The 16,860-nt window shown below is 38.4% G+C and overlaps 1 protein-coding gene across 3 annotated transcripts in view; it reads right to left on the bottom strand.

Annotated features, from left to right (window-relative positions):
• The window catches only part of ARHGAP5 (Rho GTPase activating protein 5), a 72,998-nt gene extending 56,623 nt beyond the window's left edge, over window positions 1-16,375 (bottom strand). Inside the window, exons 1-2 of one of the 3 annotated variants that reach the window (XM_032622882.1) lie at window positions 16,270-16,375; window positions 53-3,940 (exon numbers count right to left, since the gene is read on the bottom strand). In XM_032622882.1, coding sequence (XP_032478773.1) covers window positions 53-3,772 — 3,720 coding nt within the window. In that variant the 5' untranslated portion in view covers window positions 3,773-3,940; window positions 16,270-16,375. Of the gene's footprint in view, window positions 1-52; window positions 3,941-15,517; window positions 15,699-15,891; window positions 15,972-16,269 lie in introns of those variants that run through there. The other 2 variants (XM_032622881.1, XM_032622880.1) reach the window with 2 other exon arrangements.
• Window positions 16,376-16,860: the final 485 nt, after the last annotated feature.

Below are 16,860 nucleotides of genomic sequence, written 5' to 3'. Positions count from 1 at the left end.
AAGTCAAAAGCAAACATCTTTAGAAACATTATGAACCATAAATTAAACTTACCTTTTTATCTTCTTTTACTTTGTGGGTTTTCTTCTTCATTTTCTTATCATCTAACTCCTGGTCTGAAGTGATTGCAGGATTATCAATACCACCTTTCCAAGTTTCAACAGGAGAAAGAAGTGGATCTTCTTCACTTCCACGATGTCTTCCTTTTCTTTTTGTTTTAGAAGTGGTGAAAGCTTCATCATCACTTGCATCTGAATGCGTTCTTCTGTAGTATGACTTGGCTTTACTAAATAGGGTTTTAGATTTGTATTTGTATTTTGAAGGTCTCCGTTCCCCATGACTTTTTGAGATTCTATCAGAAAATCCATTTTCTTCATCTCCTTGGGTGTTATTCACAAATGAGTTTCGAATTTTAATAATGCGATTCTGACTATCATCTGGGACAACATATATCTCATCAGAATAGCCCTTCTGTTTGAAAATTGTGTCAATGGGTTCTGAATAGTTATCTGAAGGATCCATATCTTCAGGATGTGCCAAAGGCACCCGGGAGGTCTGTTTTCTTGGATTTTTACCAATACCAGCTTCAATTGTTTTTAAAAGGTTTGGATCCAACTTTTTCACATTTGTCTTAGGTACAACTGGTTTAGGTTTAATAGGTGGAGGCACTTTATGGTTGCGTTCATGGTCATGACAGTTTGGTGTGCTGTGAATAGGATATTCATTTCCTTCCAAATCTAATCTATATCTGGAACGGTCACTAGGCGTTGGAAGCAACTGTACATCATCCCCAATTGGACTATAAGGAGGTGGTGCTTCTGTATCATCATCTGAATCAGGGTAGTTGTTATAGGGAAAACAGTCTCTGGGAGATGGCAGGAAAACATCTTCACTTTGATGGGTTGATTCCCTTGTATTATCAGATAAATAGGAATTTTCTATCATATTTTTTTTCTCTAGAACATCACTGAAAAACAGTGTAAACACCTCAGTTTGCCGATGATACTGAGATAAAGAATACAGTGCTGTAAATTTAGCAGTGATCTCAGTTGCAATGTGTTCTCCTTCAGTCATTAACTCTTTGATGGCTTCATTTTCAAAAAAGTCTGCTTGGCTGTCAGTAACTGCCACCAGCTGTACAGGAATGGTGTCCTGAACTTCTGACAGAAACGCTCGAAGCATTCCCATTGATGCTTTTCGTTTGGCAGAATAAACTAATATATACCCATGAACCAGTTCATCTTTCCTTACTCCAATTGAGGAATGGTATGATAATATTGTGATCTGTATTCGCCTCCTTTTTTCACCAATGATTTTATCAAGCATTAGGGAATTATTCTGTCCAGCTTGAGCAGCACTGCAAGAATGAGAATCAAGGAAGGGTGAAAGAATAAGATCCACACTAAATGGATCACCACACATGGCACACATGACAATTCTCAAGTCAGCTTCTGATACATCCTTATTGGTGGGAACCGGGCTCACCACATCTAAATTATGTTTAACTGATTCTAATACTCCTCTTAGAGCTTGCTTTATTTGGGTTTCATTAAATTTACGAGGATATGTACCAGCAGGTACATCTACAAAAGGACATTGTAACTTGTTTGCCAACTGTTGCCCTTGGTGCCTGAGAATTGGTAGATTCTTACTAATAGAATCTCTCTGATTAGCCAGAATTAATGTAAATGGAAGGTTAGCCATATACTTATCTTTTCTGATCTGAGAAGCTTCCGTTCTTATTTTTCCGATAAATTCCCCAATAAAATTCAGTGACTCAATGGAATTAAATACACAGAAGCACCCATGTGGTTTAAAGGCAGCAGTCCATAACTGACTCAAAAAGTAAGGCGACTTGGCATCAACAGGCCGAAGATCAAGTTCATAAATTTTTCCATCTAAGGCATACTCATCATCAGTGGATTGTGTCCTTATCTCATTTGCTAGTTCTTGGGAAAGGCCATCCTTCCCTAAAATGAAAAGGTTAACTTTATCTATATTGGTACTATCATGATACAACCGTAAGCGGCCATGATCCAACTGCAAAAGACTGCTGGCAAGTAACTGCTCTACTTTAATGTCTGTACAGTTTTGGCCACTAAGACATGTTTCTTTAGTGGGATGATAAACAAATCCTATATGCTTAAGTAGAAGAGACTCCCTATCAGGTGCAAGTTTCTGTAAAGCTTTGTATCTAGGTTCTTCACTCAAAACTGTATGAATTTCACTCATTTTATCTGAACTAGGTGTTGCATTAAGATCTAAATCATAAAAAAGTTCAGAATGTTCAAAAAGCATTTCCTGAAACTCTTCTTTGGCTTTTTCAACTATTTCTCGCTGATGCCTACCATACACCTCTTTGCTATCAGCCTCAGTGATATATTTGAAGGCTTCATCCTCCATAACAAAGCACATAACTTCCTCCCATGGCTGCCCAGGTGAAATAAACTGAATTTTTTCCAAAGTCTTCTTGAATTTTTCCTTCATTTCTACTCTCCTCTTCTCTGATATTAGATGTTGTACATGGTTCTGATAGACTTTTTCAGCTTCTAAAGTGCTCAGGAGGTCAAATGGGATCCGTCTATCATTAATTTTGTCTATATGGTCAGTTTCATCCCAAGGTGTTTTTTCTAGCACCACAAAACATAACTGAAAATCTGCTCTCTTTTCCATTACCTTCAAAGCTTCTGACCAATTCAAATGTTCAATCTCTTCTAGGTTTGGCAAAAGAGTGTTAAAAGCTCTTGGTAAAGTATTTATATATTCTTCTCTTCTTTTTCTTATATGTTCCTGTTTAAGTTGTTCTATATGTTTTGAGAATGTATTTCTGGCCTTTCTTGTTCCCTCTAAGTTGATGTATTCCTCATAATCAGGATGATTTTTCAATTTGTTACTAACAGTTTTCCAAGTTGCATGATAATCTCTCACAGTCTGCACAAGTTTTTCAAACTTATCTGTTGCTGTGACAACAAGTTGTCTCTGCGTTTTATAAGCATCCAGATAGGGAATAATTTTAGGCTTGCCACGAGTTTTATCCAGCATTTGTACCAGTGCAGTGAAACATGTCTCAATGTTGACATTAAATCGTGCAGATGTTTCCACTACAAGAAGGTTCTTTTTGTTTGAAGCAAATGCCTGAACTTCTCTAAGATAATGATCCACACATTCATCACATTTAGTTGCTGCTATTATTACAGGTTTTTTTGATTTTGATAGTTGGACAAAAAGGTTATTTACAAATTTAAGTTGATCATCAAACTTCCTATTGCATCCCTGACTTACGTCAATGCACAATAAAAATCCATCTACATTGAGCTTCCCTTCAGGCATTTGCTTCTGTTCAAAGTCTTGCTCCAAGCCTAGTTGATCAGTGCAAATGTACATCAGTTTTTCTGCTGACTGCAATTTAGAGGCAGCTGCACGTTTTATATATGGTTGCAAATTCGTACTCCGATGAGGCAAGAAAGTCTGGTCATCAATGAACTCAGTTTGTTCAATGACATGAATTTTGCATTCTACTCCATCTTCACCACTTTGTGTTATGTCACCCCAGTACAAAAAATGATCATTGTTTACTACTCGTCCTCCAAAGTCAATGGTGCTAAGCACAGAAGTATGCTCTGGATAATATTCATCTGCTTTTGAGCGTACATATCTATTGCACAAACAAGACTTTCCAACTCCACAGTTACCTTTGTCTTTTTCAGTCCCAGAGAGTCCAACTACACTGATGGTATAGGATGGGGGGCGAGGCTCTTTGTTTTTTGCCATCATAACTCTCTTGTCATGTCTCTACATTCATAAAGATAACCAGATATACTTCTCATTCTGAAAATAAAATCATCTCAAAATACAGATCCCGAATTTCAGAACGATATTTGGTTCTTTGTATTTCCCTCATTTCTGTGCAGAAAGGTCTTCAAGATCATATGGATCATCTTCCTAGAAAGAGAAAAAGGACAAATCTTAATCATGAATTACACATGTCGAATTATATACATATTAAAGATGTTCATAACAAAGCATCAGGCAAGTTAACAATGTTACATGTATTTTAAGAAATCACCAAAGACAGTTTATGATTTACTGTTATAAAAAAAAAAAAAAAAAAAAAAAAAAAAAAAAAAAAATAATGCAGATGACCTCAAATTTAAGACAAATCTAACAACAAAAAAAACTAAATACAAATTTTAATGTGATCTTACAAACTTTAAAATAAAACCCTCTTAACAAAATGTGCATTTTGTTTCTACTTCTTCCTATGAGTTTGAGGAAACAACTAGTCTTTTCCTCTCCCTCAATTTTCCTGCCTTTTCTGACTGCAGGCTGGCTATGTTTGACGATAACTAAAACATACTAGTTGCGTGAACAACTCTCTCACAACTTTAAAAAACTATCTGCTTTCTGTAACATGGTTCCTCAAAACTTATTCCCTAAAATGGAATTTCATATGAATTTAGCAAAATTTTAGAATTAAAAAAAATTTTCAAGAAGTTTCAACATACTCCTGTGAAATCTATCAAATTTTATATCTAAAACCAATTAAGGATATTCATATACTTAAACAAGGAAATATAAATGAACAGTTAATACAAATAATGACAGCATTTAACTAGATCAATGCTTCTCAAACGATCTAAGGACCTTTTATTTCATATCTGTAAGTCAATTTTTAAAAATACAATGAATGAAATGTTTAAAATATCTAGGTCCCAGTTTCTTATTAGATTCAAGAGATACAAAATTACTGTCAAATTGTTTCTAAATGTTTTTGATTTCTGTATTTATTCCCTCTGAGTATTTACAAAGAGCTCAGAGATCACATTTTGAGTAGCACAAAGCTAAAGAATTTTACGATTATATATTTGAGAAAATCTTTTAGAATTATTTGATATACCAACAACATCAAATAAACTTTAAGAATTGCATGTAATTTAATTTAGGTTATTTGTGTGGAAGCAATGAATCAGTCTCTTACGAAGGTATTATTTGGAGATTCTTCACATTCTTTTGAGGTTGAAGGAAAAGCAATACATCATTTCTACCACATCAAAATTTCACAAGGAAAATATCCAGTCATGTACATCAACATATGTGAAAATTATCTTCAATCCAGACAAAATAAAAGAATAAAAAGACCATGAGGAAAAAAATAAAGGTAAGAAAAGAACCACTACCTGCCCCCAATACGTGGCTTCTCCACTACCCTCAAAATTGCAAGTAAACATCTATTTAGGTTGTGCTGCACATCTGCTATACTAACAACTAATGGTAAGGAGAAATTATTCTTGAAATTTAAATTCTAATATTTCTAGTACAATATTTTAAAATAAAATTTCAGATTTATTCTTGTATTCTCTAAGTTTATCCTATCAGCCTCAACCAAATATTAATTTTAACAATATCAGCCACCTGATATTCAAGCAAAATGTTTATTATCTTCAATTCGGTAATAAATAAAATATTGTCATGTTGAAGGAGCAACATAAGTAGCAGAACACCATGAGTAAATAGAACTGATTTCAAATTCAACTCCTAGTATTTACTACTTTATGACAATAGTAAAGCCCTAAACCTCTTGAGACATGGTTCCCCCATCTATGAAATAGGGCTGCCTATCTATACAAATTTAAGAACTAATTTTTTCTTTAATGTTAAGTGCCTAGCAAAGAAAAAAAATGCTTAACAAATACTAAGTTCTGTTTTTAAAATTTGATTCTTAGAACCAAGGAAGCTACTGAAGATTTATTAAAAATGATGTGATCAGACTGGTGACTTACAAATATTTATCTGGTAGCAGTATATACAATAACTAGCAGTATAAGAAATTAGGGCAGTCCCACCCAATGCTCTTAACTCTCTTTCATTAAGTAAAAATTTTTACAAATCTTAATGTGATCAAACTGAATATTTGCACTTAGCACCAAGTTTAACATTCTTTACCTAAACTGCATAAAAGAACAACTGGGCTACTTAATGGATATTTACTGAAAAGACAACAGTGAACTAACTGGATAACAAAGTTACAAACAGTGATAAAAAGGGAAATTAGTTTGTGAAAATAGCATAGTGATTCATAACTAACAAGAAAAAAAATTGAAAACACAGTGGAATACAAGGTCTATCCTTCTTTCTTACTAAGCAAGCAAAAAATTGCAGAAGATATCCTTTTAAATGTACATCAAAAGAAAACATAACCAGTGATTACTCTGGGGAATTTTTACATTAAACAGTACAAACACTGGAACTACACATAGCTCTTTATTAACTCTTTGGTAGACAAACATCTATTCTGAAAACTAAGAGCAATTCAAAGAAGTTTAAGACTATCCCCTGCTTTCCAGCTTAAGAGACACAAAGCTGTTAATAGAAAGGTAACAATACAACATCATATGGAACTGAATATTGCAGAAAAATTTCAACTACAAATCTAATCCTTGTCATAACGGTCACATCTTTGTTAATATTTTTTACATATACTTATCGAAACACATGAAAAGAATCATTCATGCTCTCCTAAAGCATAAACCTCAAAAGACTGAGATCTTTTCTATCTAAAGTTATAGAGTATAAGAGTAGAAATAAAAACACTATCACAAAATCAATTTTTAAAGTTTCAGAAAGAAATAGGCCTTAAAAGTAAATGAAGATGAGTGGAGGCATGAAGTCTTCACGCTTTCATCAGTCATTGAAAACTGGAAGGCTTTTTATCTGACAAACAAAAAAAACCCCTCTATTACGTGTTTTTTTTTTTTTTTTTGCGGTGCGAAGGCCTCTCACCGCTGTGGGCTCTCCCGTTGCGGAGCACAGGCTCCGGACGCGCAGGCTCAGCGGCCATGGCTCACGGGCCCAGCCGCTCCGTGGCATGTGGGATCTTCCCGGACCGGGGCACGAACCCGTGTCCCCTGCATCGGCAGGCGGACTCCCAACCACTGCGCCACCAGGGAAGCCCCTCTTTTCTATTTTTGACATAACTATTTTCATATAACTAAAAATACCTTGTTCTCTCTAACATCTACTATCATGCTGATTTTTGCTCATGAAAAAACCAAGATAAAAACAATGACCTACTCAAAGTTAGAGGGTTAAGATGAGTCTCTTGATGACCAATCTACTTTCTTAAGCAGTAGTGCTGCTTTTAATAGTTTGCAATCAGTTTCTCATCCTGCCTTTAAGATTATCCTATAAACTTTCACTTCAAGGAAATGTTTAGATTAAGCATCCTTACAGAAATTAATGACAATGTACAATTTTTGAGTGGAACTGTCCTACAGTTGTCTGCTGCAATGAAGCTACCTCTACAACTAAGTTTTCTGAGCAATTTTAAGCCATTCAAACGTAACATGCTCCTTTTAATGGAGTTTTAATAACATGAAGTGGTTTTCTGCAAAAGAAATGTTTTTAAGTTCTATAAGGGATCTAGGAAACTGAAAAGATTCTTATAAATTCTGGACTTAAACTAAATTTTGTTTTGTACCTTTTCACAGAACTGTTGCATTCATTAATCAATAAAAAGTATATTTTAAAAACTATTTTACACTTTTAAGTTACCATACTGTGTCAGGAAATTCTTGCTGGCCCTATCTTCAAAATACATCCAGAATTTATTGCTTTTCACTACCTTTACTGCTATAACTCTGATCTCATTCCACTGTCATCTCTGGCTCTGGATTATTCCAAAGGCTTCTAAACTAATTTCTCTGCTTCCACTCCTGCTCCCCTTCCCCAGTCTGTTCATAGAGCAGCCAGAGTAATTCTTTTAAAACATAAGTCAGATCCTTCCTTTCTTTTGCTCAAAACTCTCCAGTGGCTCCTAAAAATAAAAGCCAAGTCCCTTCAATGGCTTTCTACAAGATCTACCTTCTCCAGCCCTATCTTACTCTCTGACCTACTCTCATACTATTCTCTCCATTCTCATTCTATTCCAGTCACAGTGAGAAACCCTGAACTGTCGCTCAACAAGCCAAACATGTTCCTACCTTTGCACTTATTTTCCTAATACTCCCCAAATTCCCCTTTGCTTACCCTCCTAACTTACTATACAACTTACTTCTTTATTATCTGTCATTAACTCTATCCCTCTCCCTGCCCCACTCCAGGTTTAATAAAGATGCACAAAGGCACAAATCTGTTCATTCCATCATCTGGGCTCCCAAGAGCCCAGAACAGTCCTTCCCACCTAGTAGCTATTCAACAAATGCATGAACGCTAATAAATATTAAAATCAAATGTTCTTAAATCTTCGGTTAGAAAAAAAAAAGTAAAGCATGTTAGGTTTACTAAATAGGTGCCATGATTTACTAATCTAAAAGATTTTCTAAAGCTACTTATGGAGAAAATATACATATATTCAAGGTCCCAAAATTTTTTGTCAAAAATTAAGCCATCAGAATAAAGACTAACTATAATCTATAATACTGTACAGGCATACCTCGGAGATATTGCAGGTTTGGTTGCAGACCACCACAAGAAAGCAAGTATCACAATAACGTACCACCACAAGAAAGCAAGTATCACAATAACACAAGTCACATGAATTTTTTGGTTTCTCAGTGCACATGAAAGTTATGTTTACACTATACTGTAGTCTACTAAGTGTTCAATACCATTATGTCTAAAAAAACAACGTACATACCTTAACTAAAAAATAATGCTGTTAGAAAAATGGTGTCTATAGACTTGCTCTACACAGGGTTGCCAAAAACCTTGAATGAGCAAAAACACAGTATCTGTGAAGCGTAATAAAATGTATGCCTGTATTCAGCCAGAATAATCATCTAACTTTTATTTTTGACACCTAAAAATTTTTTTAAATCACAACTATTTACTACAGAAAACATTTCAAAGACCTAATTATGCAGAAGCAGCTCTGTAATTATGTGCTCCATCTTCTTTAAGTCAAATAGAGAAAATATCCTTAAATAAACAAATATTCAAGACAGAAGCAGATCCAAGCCCAAAGGTGATCATATATTCCACAATCTTAGGTAAACTTATCGAGAACAGTTTGAGAATAAAAACATCAACTGTATACTAAAAGATGAATATGGCATAATATTGCCTTAAAATACACTTTTCTTAATGTTGCTAATTCTCAATGACAAATATATGCCATAAAAATTAGAAGAGGAAATGGAAAAGTCATTTTAACATATAAAAGATAGCTAAGTAAACAATGTTAACACCTGTAGGAGAGTCAATCATATTCCATGTTTTCTTTGACCAAGGTCTGTACCACATAAGCACACTATCTTAAGGGTGAAAGGAATGCTAAAGTCATCATTCCTACGAATTAGTCTTTATTGAAGCATATCTTGGTAAGATTCAGGATAAACTGTTAGGATGGAGATTTTGTTTTGTTTTTTACCATATTCCTAGCACTCAGATCAGTGCCTGACACACAGTGGGTGCTCAAGTATTTGATGACTGAATGAATCAATCTCCAGACTCAGATCCTAAACCACTGGACAATCTTGAAGTCATATTCGCAGTCACAATTAACAAAATCACACACTATTATGGGTCCATAAGGTGTAGCACAGCAGAATATTCTAATATAAAAAGTCCAGTATTTTTTCCAAGATCTTTAGTCTGCTCATTAACAAATTATGGGTTTATAAACATTAAGCCTGAAGGGTACCTTCCAGAAGGGTCTCAGTAGGCAGTACTCTGAGATCTCCCCAAAACCTACTCAGCAAATGTAATTCTGCTTTTATCCATTTTTACCTTTTGATATTTCAAGGATTTATTGTTTGAAAAAGTTTCATTGCAGAAAATATTTGAAAAGCAATGATGTAAACTACTCCCTAGATAGATTAACTGCCTATCCTGTTTTTAATCCACACTTTCCTCTAACAACATGTTGTCTCTGAGGACGTGGTGTCAAAGTTATTCTAAACTCTTCCTAGTCCATTTCCTTATTCTGTGATGAAAACAGAAGAACCAACAGTAACCTCATTTACATCAACCTATGTAAGCAACCCATTAAGTACATACTGTGCTTAGCTACTATTTGCTTAGCTTTATGTCAGAAGTTTTGAGGGTACAAAGGTATGTATAGGGAAGTCCACTAAGCCAGGCTATGAATATGCTCCCTTCCAGGGTCTGAGTCCTTTCTTCTCACTTTGAAGAACTGAAAAGCAGGGGGAAAGGGCATAATTTAACGTTTGTTATTATAATGCTACACAGGAGGGAAAACAAACTGTATTAAGTTTAACAATATTCTTAATTATGGGAACATTAGGTGGTCAAATAAGAATCTCAAAAAGGGGTATAGACTAAAAAGGAGGTATGGATTTTTTTTTTAAAGGCTGAAAAACACTTTCCCCACTATTTTTAAGAAGCTTTATATATAGTACCATAGCTGAGGAGTCACAGGCAGTGTGTTATACTATGGAACTGATAAATGTAACAGGATTTCAAAGAAATGAAAAATCAGTACATATTGGTATAGGTCAGGGCTTGGAAAACTTTTTCTGTAAAAGGCCAGACAGTAAATATTACAGCCATAGACAATACTTACAAAAATGATCACTGGTTATTTATGGACAATGAAATTTGAATTCCATATAATTTTCACATATATCAAAATATTATTCTTTTAACTGTTTCCTCAACCATTTCAAAATGTAAAAAGCCATTAAATGAAAACAGGCAGCAGGCTGGATTTGGCCCAGAGGCTATAATCTGCAGACCCCTGCAACAGATTAAAGGATCTGAGTAAACTCTGAAAACAGACTGGATTTGGATTTTAAAAAGAAGTCCTTCCTGGTGTGTGATTAGGGTGGAATGGTTGAGCACAGCTGCCATGTTGGAAAGTAGAAACTTATTTCTTATTTATTTCTGAAGATATAAGATCTATGGAAGGTCTTCAAGGGCAAACATGAGTTAGACTTTGTAATGAGCAATAAGAAGCCATTCCAGATTAGACGTAGAATACAAAACTGGATTTGGTAGGGCACAATGCCCAAGAGATGTATATATACTAGAGGCTTGAAAGCACCTGAACTATCACAGAACTGAAAACAGCAGTCCAAGACAAAGATCTTGGTGACTGGCTGCTAGATAAAAGAAATAAAAACAAATGAGTCAATGTTTCTTAAAGAAAAACTAATCAGTCTCAGCAACAGATGGTGCTATCACTTGAGTTTCAGGTAACAGTATTACCAAGACAAATGAAAATACAGAAATGAAATGAGGCAAAGTCAAGATCAGTAACATCAATTTCAAGATCATAAACTTTAGAAAATTATTTAAGAGACCATTTTATTTAATACTCTTTTTAACAAGCATCCAAAGAGTTACAAACTTACAGAGAAGAGTAGAAATCTGGACCTGTTTCCCAGATCATAGGAATGTTAATTTTCTACCTTCTCTTTAGTAATCAACCAAAATAAAAATAAAGGAGCAAATAAAAAGAGATACATTATCCTGACTCTGGAAAGGCAAGTATAGAAAGAAACATAAAGTACTGGATGACAATACTGGATCACTAGGAAGAAAAAGAACAAACTATATACCTTAACAGAAGCCAAAGAATGAGTTTTCCAAGGCTGTTTGACAATGCCAAATATAATAACAAGGACAGTAATGAAGATGTAATTTGTTTATTTCCCGATTACTCCTCCTATTAACCTTGTGTTAACACTTTTCCCCAATCCTTCAATTTGGCTCACAACATACAAACTGATGCTCTTACATTTTTACCTTATATTTTCTCCTCACCTGTCAATTTATCCACACTTCCCCTGTGCTTTGGGTCCACAGTGTCATTAACTTAAATGTCTTTTTTTCTCACTCATTCCAATCCTAGGCAACTTGCAAATGACATCTCCTTTATCTAAATTCCTTTACACCAATTTTTAAATCAATAGGTACTACCTTGTATATGGCTCTTCTACTCTACTTCTAACTGGCATTTAACTATTCCTACATTGTCAAGCTCACTCCCCACCAAAGCTGTAAGCTCTTTTAAGGGAGCAATATTTTATATTTCCTTGTATCACTCACAGTGCCTCGTTGCTCAATAAAATACTGGTCAGGGATAATAAAATAGACTAAATCTAATACGAAGCTAGAAAAATAAAAATTCACCTTTCCATTAACTCTTCATGATGAAAAGCTTGAGAATCTAACCAAATGGAACATACCAGTCATATTTTAACCCTAAAATTACAAAGTTATGCATAATTTTTTCCCAACAGTCTAATTCTAAGGAGTAAAACACACAGACATGACCAAATATTAACAACCTACTTTATCTGACTGCAAATCTAAGGAATTGTGGACAGTCAACCTCCAAAATACAATGAAAAAACAAAAACCTTTTTTGTCTCTCTTACATTCAAACTCCTATTTGCAGTCAAAACATCCAAATTCAAATGCTTCTTCTGTAAACGTTTCCCAAAGAGGCCCTGACAGAAACAGTGGTTCTCTTTTCCGCATCTCTTAGTACTTGTAACTATTTACTCCTGGTAAAGTTACTACTAACTTATCTTGGTACCCCCAAGGCCAGGCATATAGTAAGTGCCAAAAAAGATAATCTGAACTAATGAATACAAACTGGAGGCTTTCAAAAAATTCCTAATGCAGATGATTTCTTTTTTCAAAGGAATTTTTATATTTAAGTATTGATACAACACATTTAATAGACAAAAATAAAGGCTGCCTGGTTTTGAAGGGTGGGGTATCAGAGGAAGTCTCAAGACATCCAGCAAAAATCCATAAGGCATCCAAGGAACAGAATTTGAAAACCAATTAAAGTTCATACTTAAAATTCTTAGTACTGAACTATTTTTTCTTAATTTTCCGAGTTTGAGAAAATTATCAACAACCTTCATGTAAACAAATAGGAGCTTGATTACTCAAGTCACCAAATAATGGATCACTTTATAAAGTTTCTTCACAGTTCTTTAAAAAGCCGAATTCCCTTGGTGTACTTCAAATGTATTTTACAAACATCCTTTAGGAACATAAGACATTACTAAAACAGAACACTATACAGCACGTCTTGAGTGAACTATATTACCTGTATCCTTCCTTAGTAGGCAAAGAAACAATTAGCCCAAATAAACAGTTTTAAAAATAATATCTATGGAAACTGAAGTTGTGAAAATTAAAACATTCTGTAGCTATCAAGAAAATCTCTATTATGCCATTTCATATTTAAGAAGTGAATACGAAAGGCAACACTTACCTTAAGTCCTGCTAATGATGAAAAAGTAAAAGTTTAGTAAGCTCTTCTTGAGAAATAATTTTTTCAATTTAAAAGTGAGTTACAAAACTATTATTCTAAGCTGTGCCACAACTTCAATTCCAAAAAAAGAATGCAAGTACAGTATTTTATTCCTTAAAAAATCTTAACTTTCAAGGTCAAAATAATTTTCTCCGAAAGAGCAAGTGTGCAGATTTAAATCTGCCTTTCAAACATAAAAAGATGGGGGTAGGGGCACGGTTTGAAAACATTTAGGATAAGTACCATGTGACAGAAGTAAGATATTAATTTTGCAATACAATTTCTAAATGGCTAATTTAAATGTGGGGGAGGGGTGCTAAAAAATTGATAAAGATATCAGATTCTGTGACAATTCTTTCTCATATCAAAGTGTAACACACCCCATTCCCCAGTGCTCTTACAATTAACGTACAAAGAATGGTAAAATAAGACATGCTGAGGTGGGTTAAAAAAAAAATGTAGCCTACACATGACAACCAAATCGATTGTTATCTAGTCACCTGTATTGCTCTAATTTTTGCTTTAAGTCCATCTGATCAATAGTGCTATTTCTTGAAAGTTAAATGCACAGGTATTCCCAGCTTTTTGGTCATGTATGTTTAGTCATATGCTCCAAGGCCTATAAAAGTTTTTGGTGATCTGCATTTACCAGTCTCTTCCTCGGATCTATTGATACTACACAGATACAAGAAATGTGAGTCAATTACAAAGAACACATGAAAAAGCCAAAAATGAGAAAGCAATTTAAAATGGAAGCAAAACCTTAATCTGGAAACTGTCTAGCAGGTTACCTACATGGTCAGTATGTCTATCTAAAAATACTAAGTAAGAGTACAGTTTTATCACATTAAAGTCAAATAAACTGGAATTGACAGCAAAACACTTCCAAACACATTTTATTAACGTATCTTACTTAACTAAATATTTTTCTTAAGAGTTGAATCTAGATCACATTTTTGTTAAAAGAACCATCTTAAATGGAGACTTAGAGAAATATGCCCTGAAATGAAGGAGAACATCAATGTAAATAAACACTCCCTAATATACTATTCAAATTGAATACTGGTTTTGGATTTAAGTGGAGTCGACAAACCCCGCCCCCCCAACACCTGTAGAAGACAGCATAAGCAAAAATCAGTAAATATAGCGATGTATTTCACTGTTTTATACCTGAACACTTTTTAAAGAATGATGTCGTTTCCTACCAATCACAAAGGCAAAAGCAAATTATCGTTGGGAATTTAAAGTTAAAAACGCGCGTACACACCATCTGCATGCCTATTTTGGCCTAAATTTAGAACATTTAAATTCTCATATATTCAGCATGGGCCCAGACTGGAGCTTCTCCCCTACAACTTTCTCGAAATTTTACTAAACGTCCTGATAGTTTGCCTTGAATTCCGAGCACCTTTCAGCCTCAGCTGCACCCAGAGCGTCCACCTCACTTGCATTTCTAGTAACGCTGGAGAGGGAGGGTGTGAAGGAGTGAGTGTATTTATGTGTGGATAAGTGCGCGCGCGCTCCCGCGCAGCTCCCCACCCCCACCCCGATACTTTTCTTTAGTGGAAACAGGGAGAATCTAGAGGTTATTCTAGCGAGAACTCAGTATCAAAGGCTCACCCAGTCGCAATCAACCCTTAGGACTCTTGTGTTTTGGTTGCGCAGCGCAACTTCTCATATCCTACCCTGAGCTTTAGAAGCAGACGGGAAATTGGTGAACAGAACCCAGGGAGAAGTGGGGGAGCTAGGGGAAAAAAGTGAAAGGGCCGATCCCCCAGAAAGACGCTCAAGTTTGCAACGAGGACTGTGTCTCCGCGAATATGCGCCCACCCCATCTCCCCCTTCCAGGTGGAACTCGTTAACAGCAGCCACCCGGGCAACAGACACGGCCACGTTCCTCCCCCACGCACCATCCGAGACCAAAGCAAGTGAGGGCGGCGGGCGAGATTCGACACCCGGCGGGGCCCGCGCGATCCCCGGCCGCCACCAGGCCTCCGCCGACCCCTGCCCCGTCACCTGTGGAGAAAGCGCCCCCCACCCCCACGGCCTCTCTGCCCTTCACGCCGCCCGTATCCTCCCCGCGGCAGCCGCTCCCCGCCCCGGCCTGCAAGGACCGAGCGCGGCGCCAGGCTCCCCTCGGCGGCTGCGGGGCCCCAGCCCCTTGAACTGGTTACAACCGGCGGCGGCGACCGAGCGGGACAGAGGGCAGCGGGCGGCTGAAGGGTCCCCGGCGGGGAGGGGGCGAGCCGGCAGGCCCGAAGGAGCGGGGAGTCGCAAGGTCCTACCTAACACCGTCGGTCTCCTCCATCTCCTCCTCAACGGCAGCGGCCCCGGCGGTGGCGGCGGCAGCGACATTCCTGGGGAGCGCTCCCGCCGCCGCCTCCTCCTCCACTCTCTGCTCGTCTCTCTTCCCCGGCGCGCTCACCGTGCGCCGCGTCCCTTCAGCCACCTCCCCCCGCCCTCCCCAACACACACGCCCCGAAACCTCAAGCCCTACGGCTCCCGCGGCCGGGTAACCCACCCTCCCTCCCTCCCCGCCACCAGCGGCGGCCCCGTCCCTCCCCCCTTCCCCTGCGCCCGCCGCCGCGCCGGGCTCAGTAATGGCGGCCACTCGGGCTCCCTCGCGCTGACGGATCTCTCCCTCTCTCCCGAACTTTACCTCAGCATCTCTCCCGGCGCGCACCGCCGGAACGCACGCGCGCGCGCGCGCTGCCACACACCCGGCCGGGGGCGGAGCGGCGGCGCAGCCTCGACGGGGCGCGCGCGCGCGCAGCCACAGGGCCCTCCCCACAATCCCCCGCCCCCGCCGCCCTCACCTCGCGACGCCTCCCGCGCCGCGAGCCCGGCTGGGCCCCGCCCCTGCCCTCGTCTCCTGGGAGCCTGGGAAGGCGCGAGCTCCCGAGAAGGAGGGAGGGAGCGAGCGCGCGGGGCCGCGTCCTCGCTCGCGTCCCGGCTCCCCCATTGGCTTCTGCCCCTCCCCCTTCTTCCTCCGCCCCTCCCACCCATTGGTTCCCTCTCTTACTCCATTCCTTCTCACCTTTTCCCTTTTACCCATTGGCGTGAGTGTTTTTCCTCTGCTTTCCCCTTTCTCCGTATTCTGCTCCTCCTCCGTCCCATCCTCCACGCTTTAGAAGCTGCAGACCATGCCGCCCTGAGCACGGTCGTCTCCAAACCTTTCCTGCTTTCTCCCTTTCCTTCTGTTCCGGTTTCTGGCCGTAACTGAGAGCAAACCACAATACTGAAAAGGAACCTGATATTGTGTTAGCCGCAAAACATCGCATGGGCACTGAATGATTCTCGATAAATCAGCCTACGGTCTCAGAGCGTTAAAGAATTCAAGAGATGAAAATATGCGCCCAAGCTCGTTCTCAGGGACATACTTGCCTGTATGCTCCTGTGTGTGCAGCCAGTTTTCTGCCTGGGATCGCTGGCCAACTACAGACATCACCCGCCCGGGACCTGGTGCCATACTCACCCAAAAAGCAAAACTCCATGGGAGCAAGAAGAATCCATTTCGCCGTCGACACCGCACAAGGACGGAGGCAGGCCCTCGGTTTAGTCCGTTCTTGTGGAAGTTGAGCGAGATGCCAAGACATGGGGCGGATTTTGGGGTGGCCCAGAAGACCCC

This window comes from Phocoena sinus, chromosome 2 (assembly GCF_008692025.1).
Source record: "Phocoena sinus isolate mPhoSin1 chromosome 2, mPhoSin1.pri, whole genome shotgun sequence".
Lineage (NCBI taxonomy): Eukaryota > Metazoa > Chordata > Mammalia > Artiodactyla > Phocoenidae > Phocoena > Phocoena sinus.
The sequence above is the reverse complement of the archived record's forward strand: the minus strand, read 5'-3'. Positions and strand labels throughout refer to the sequence as shown.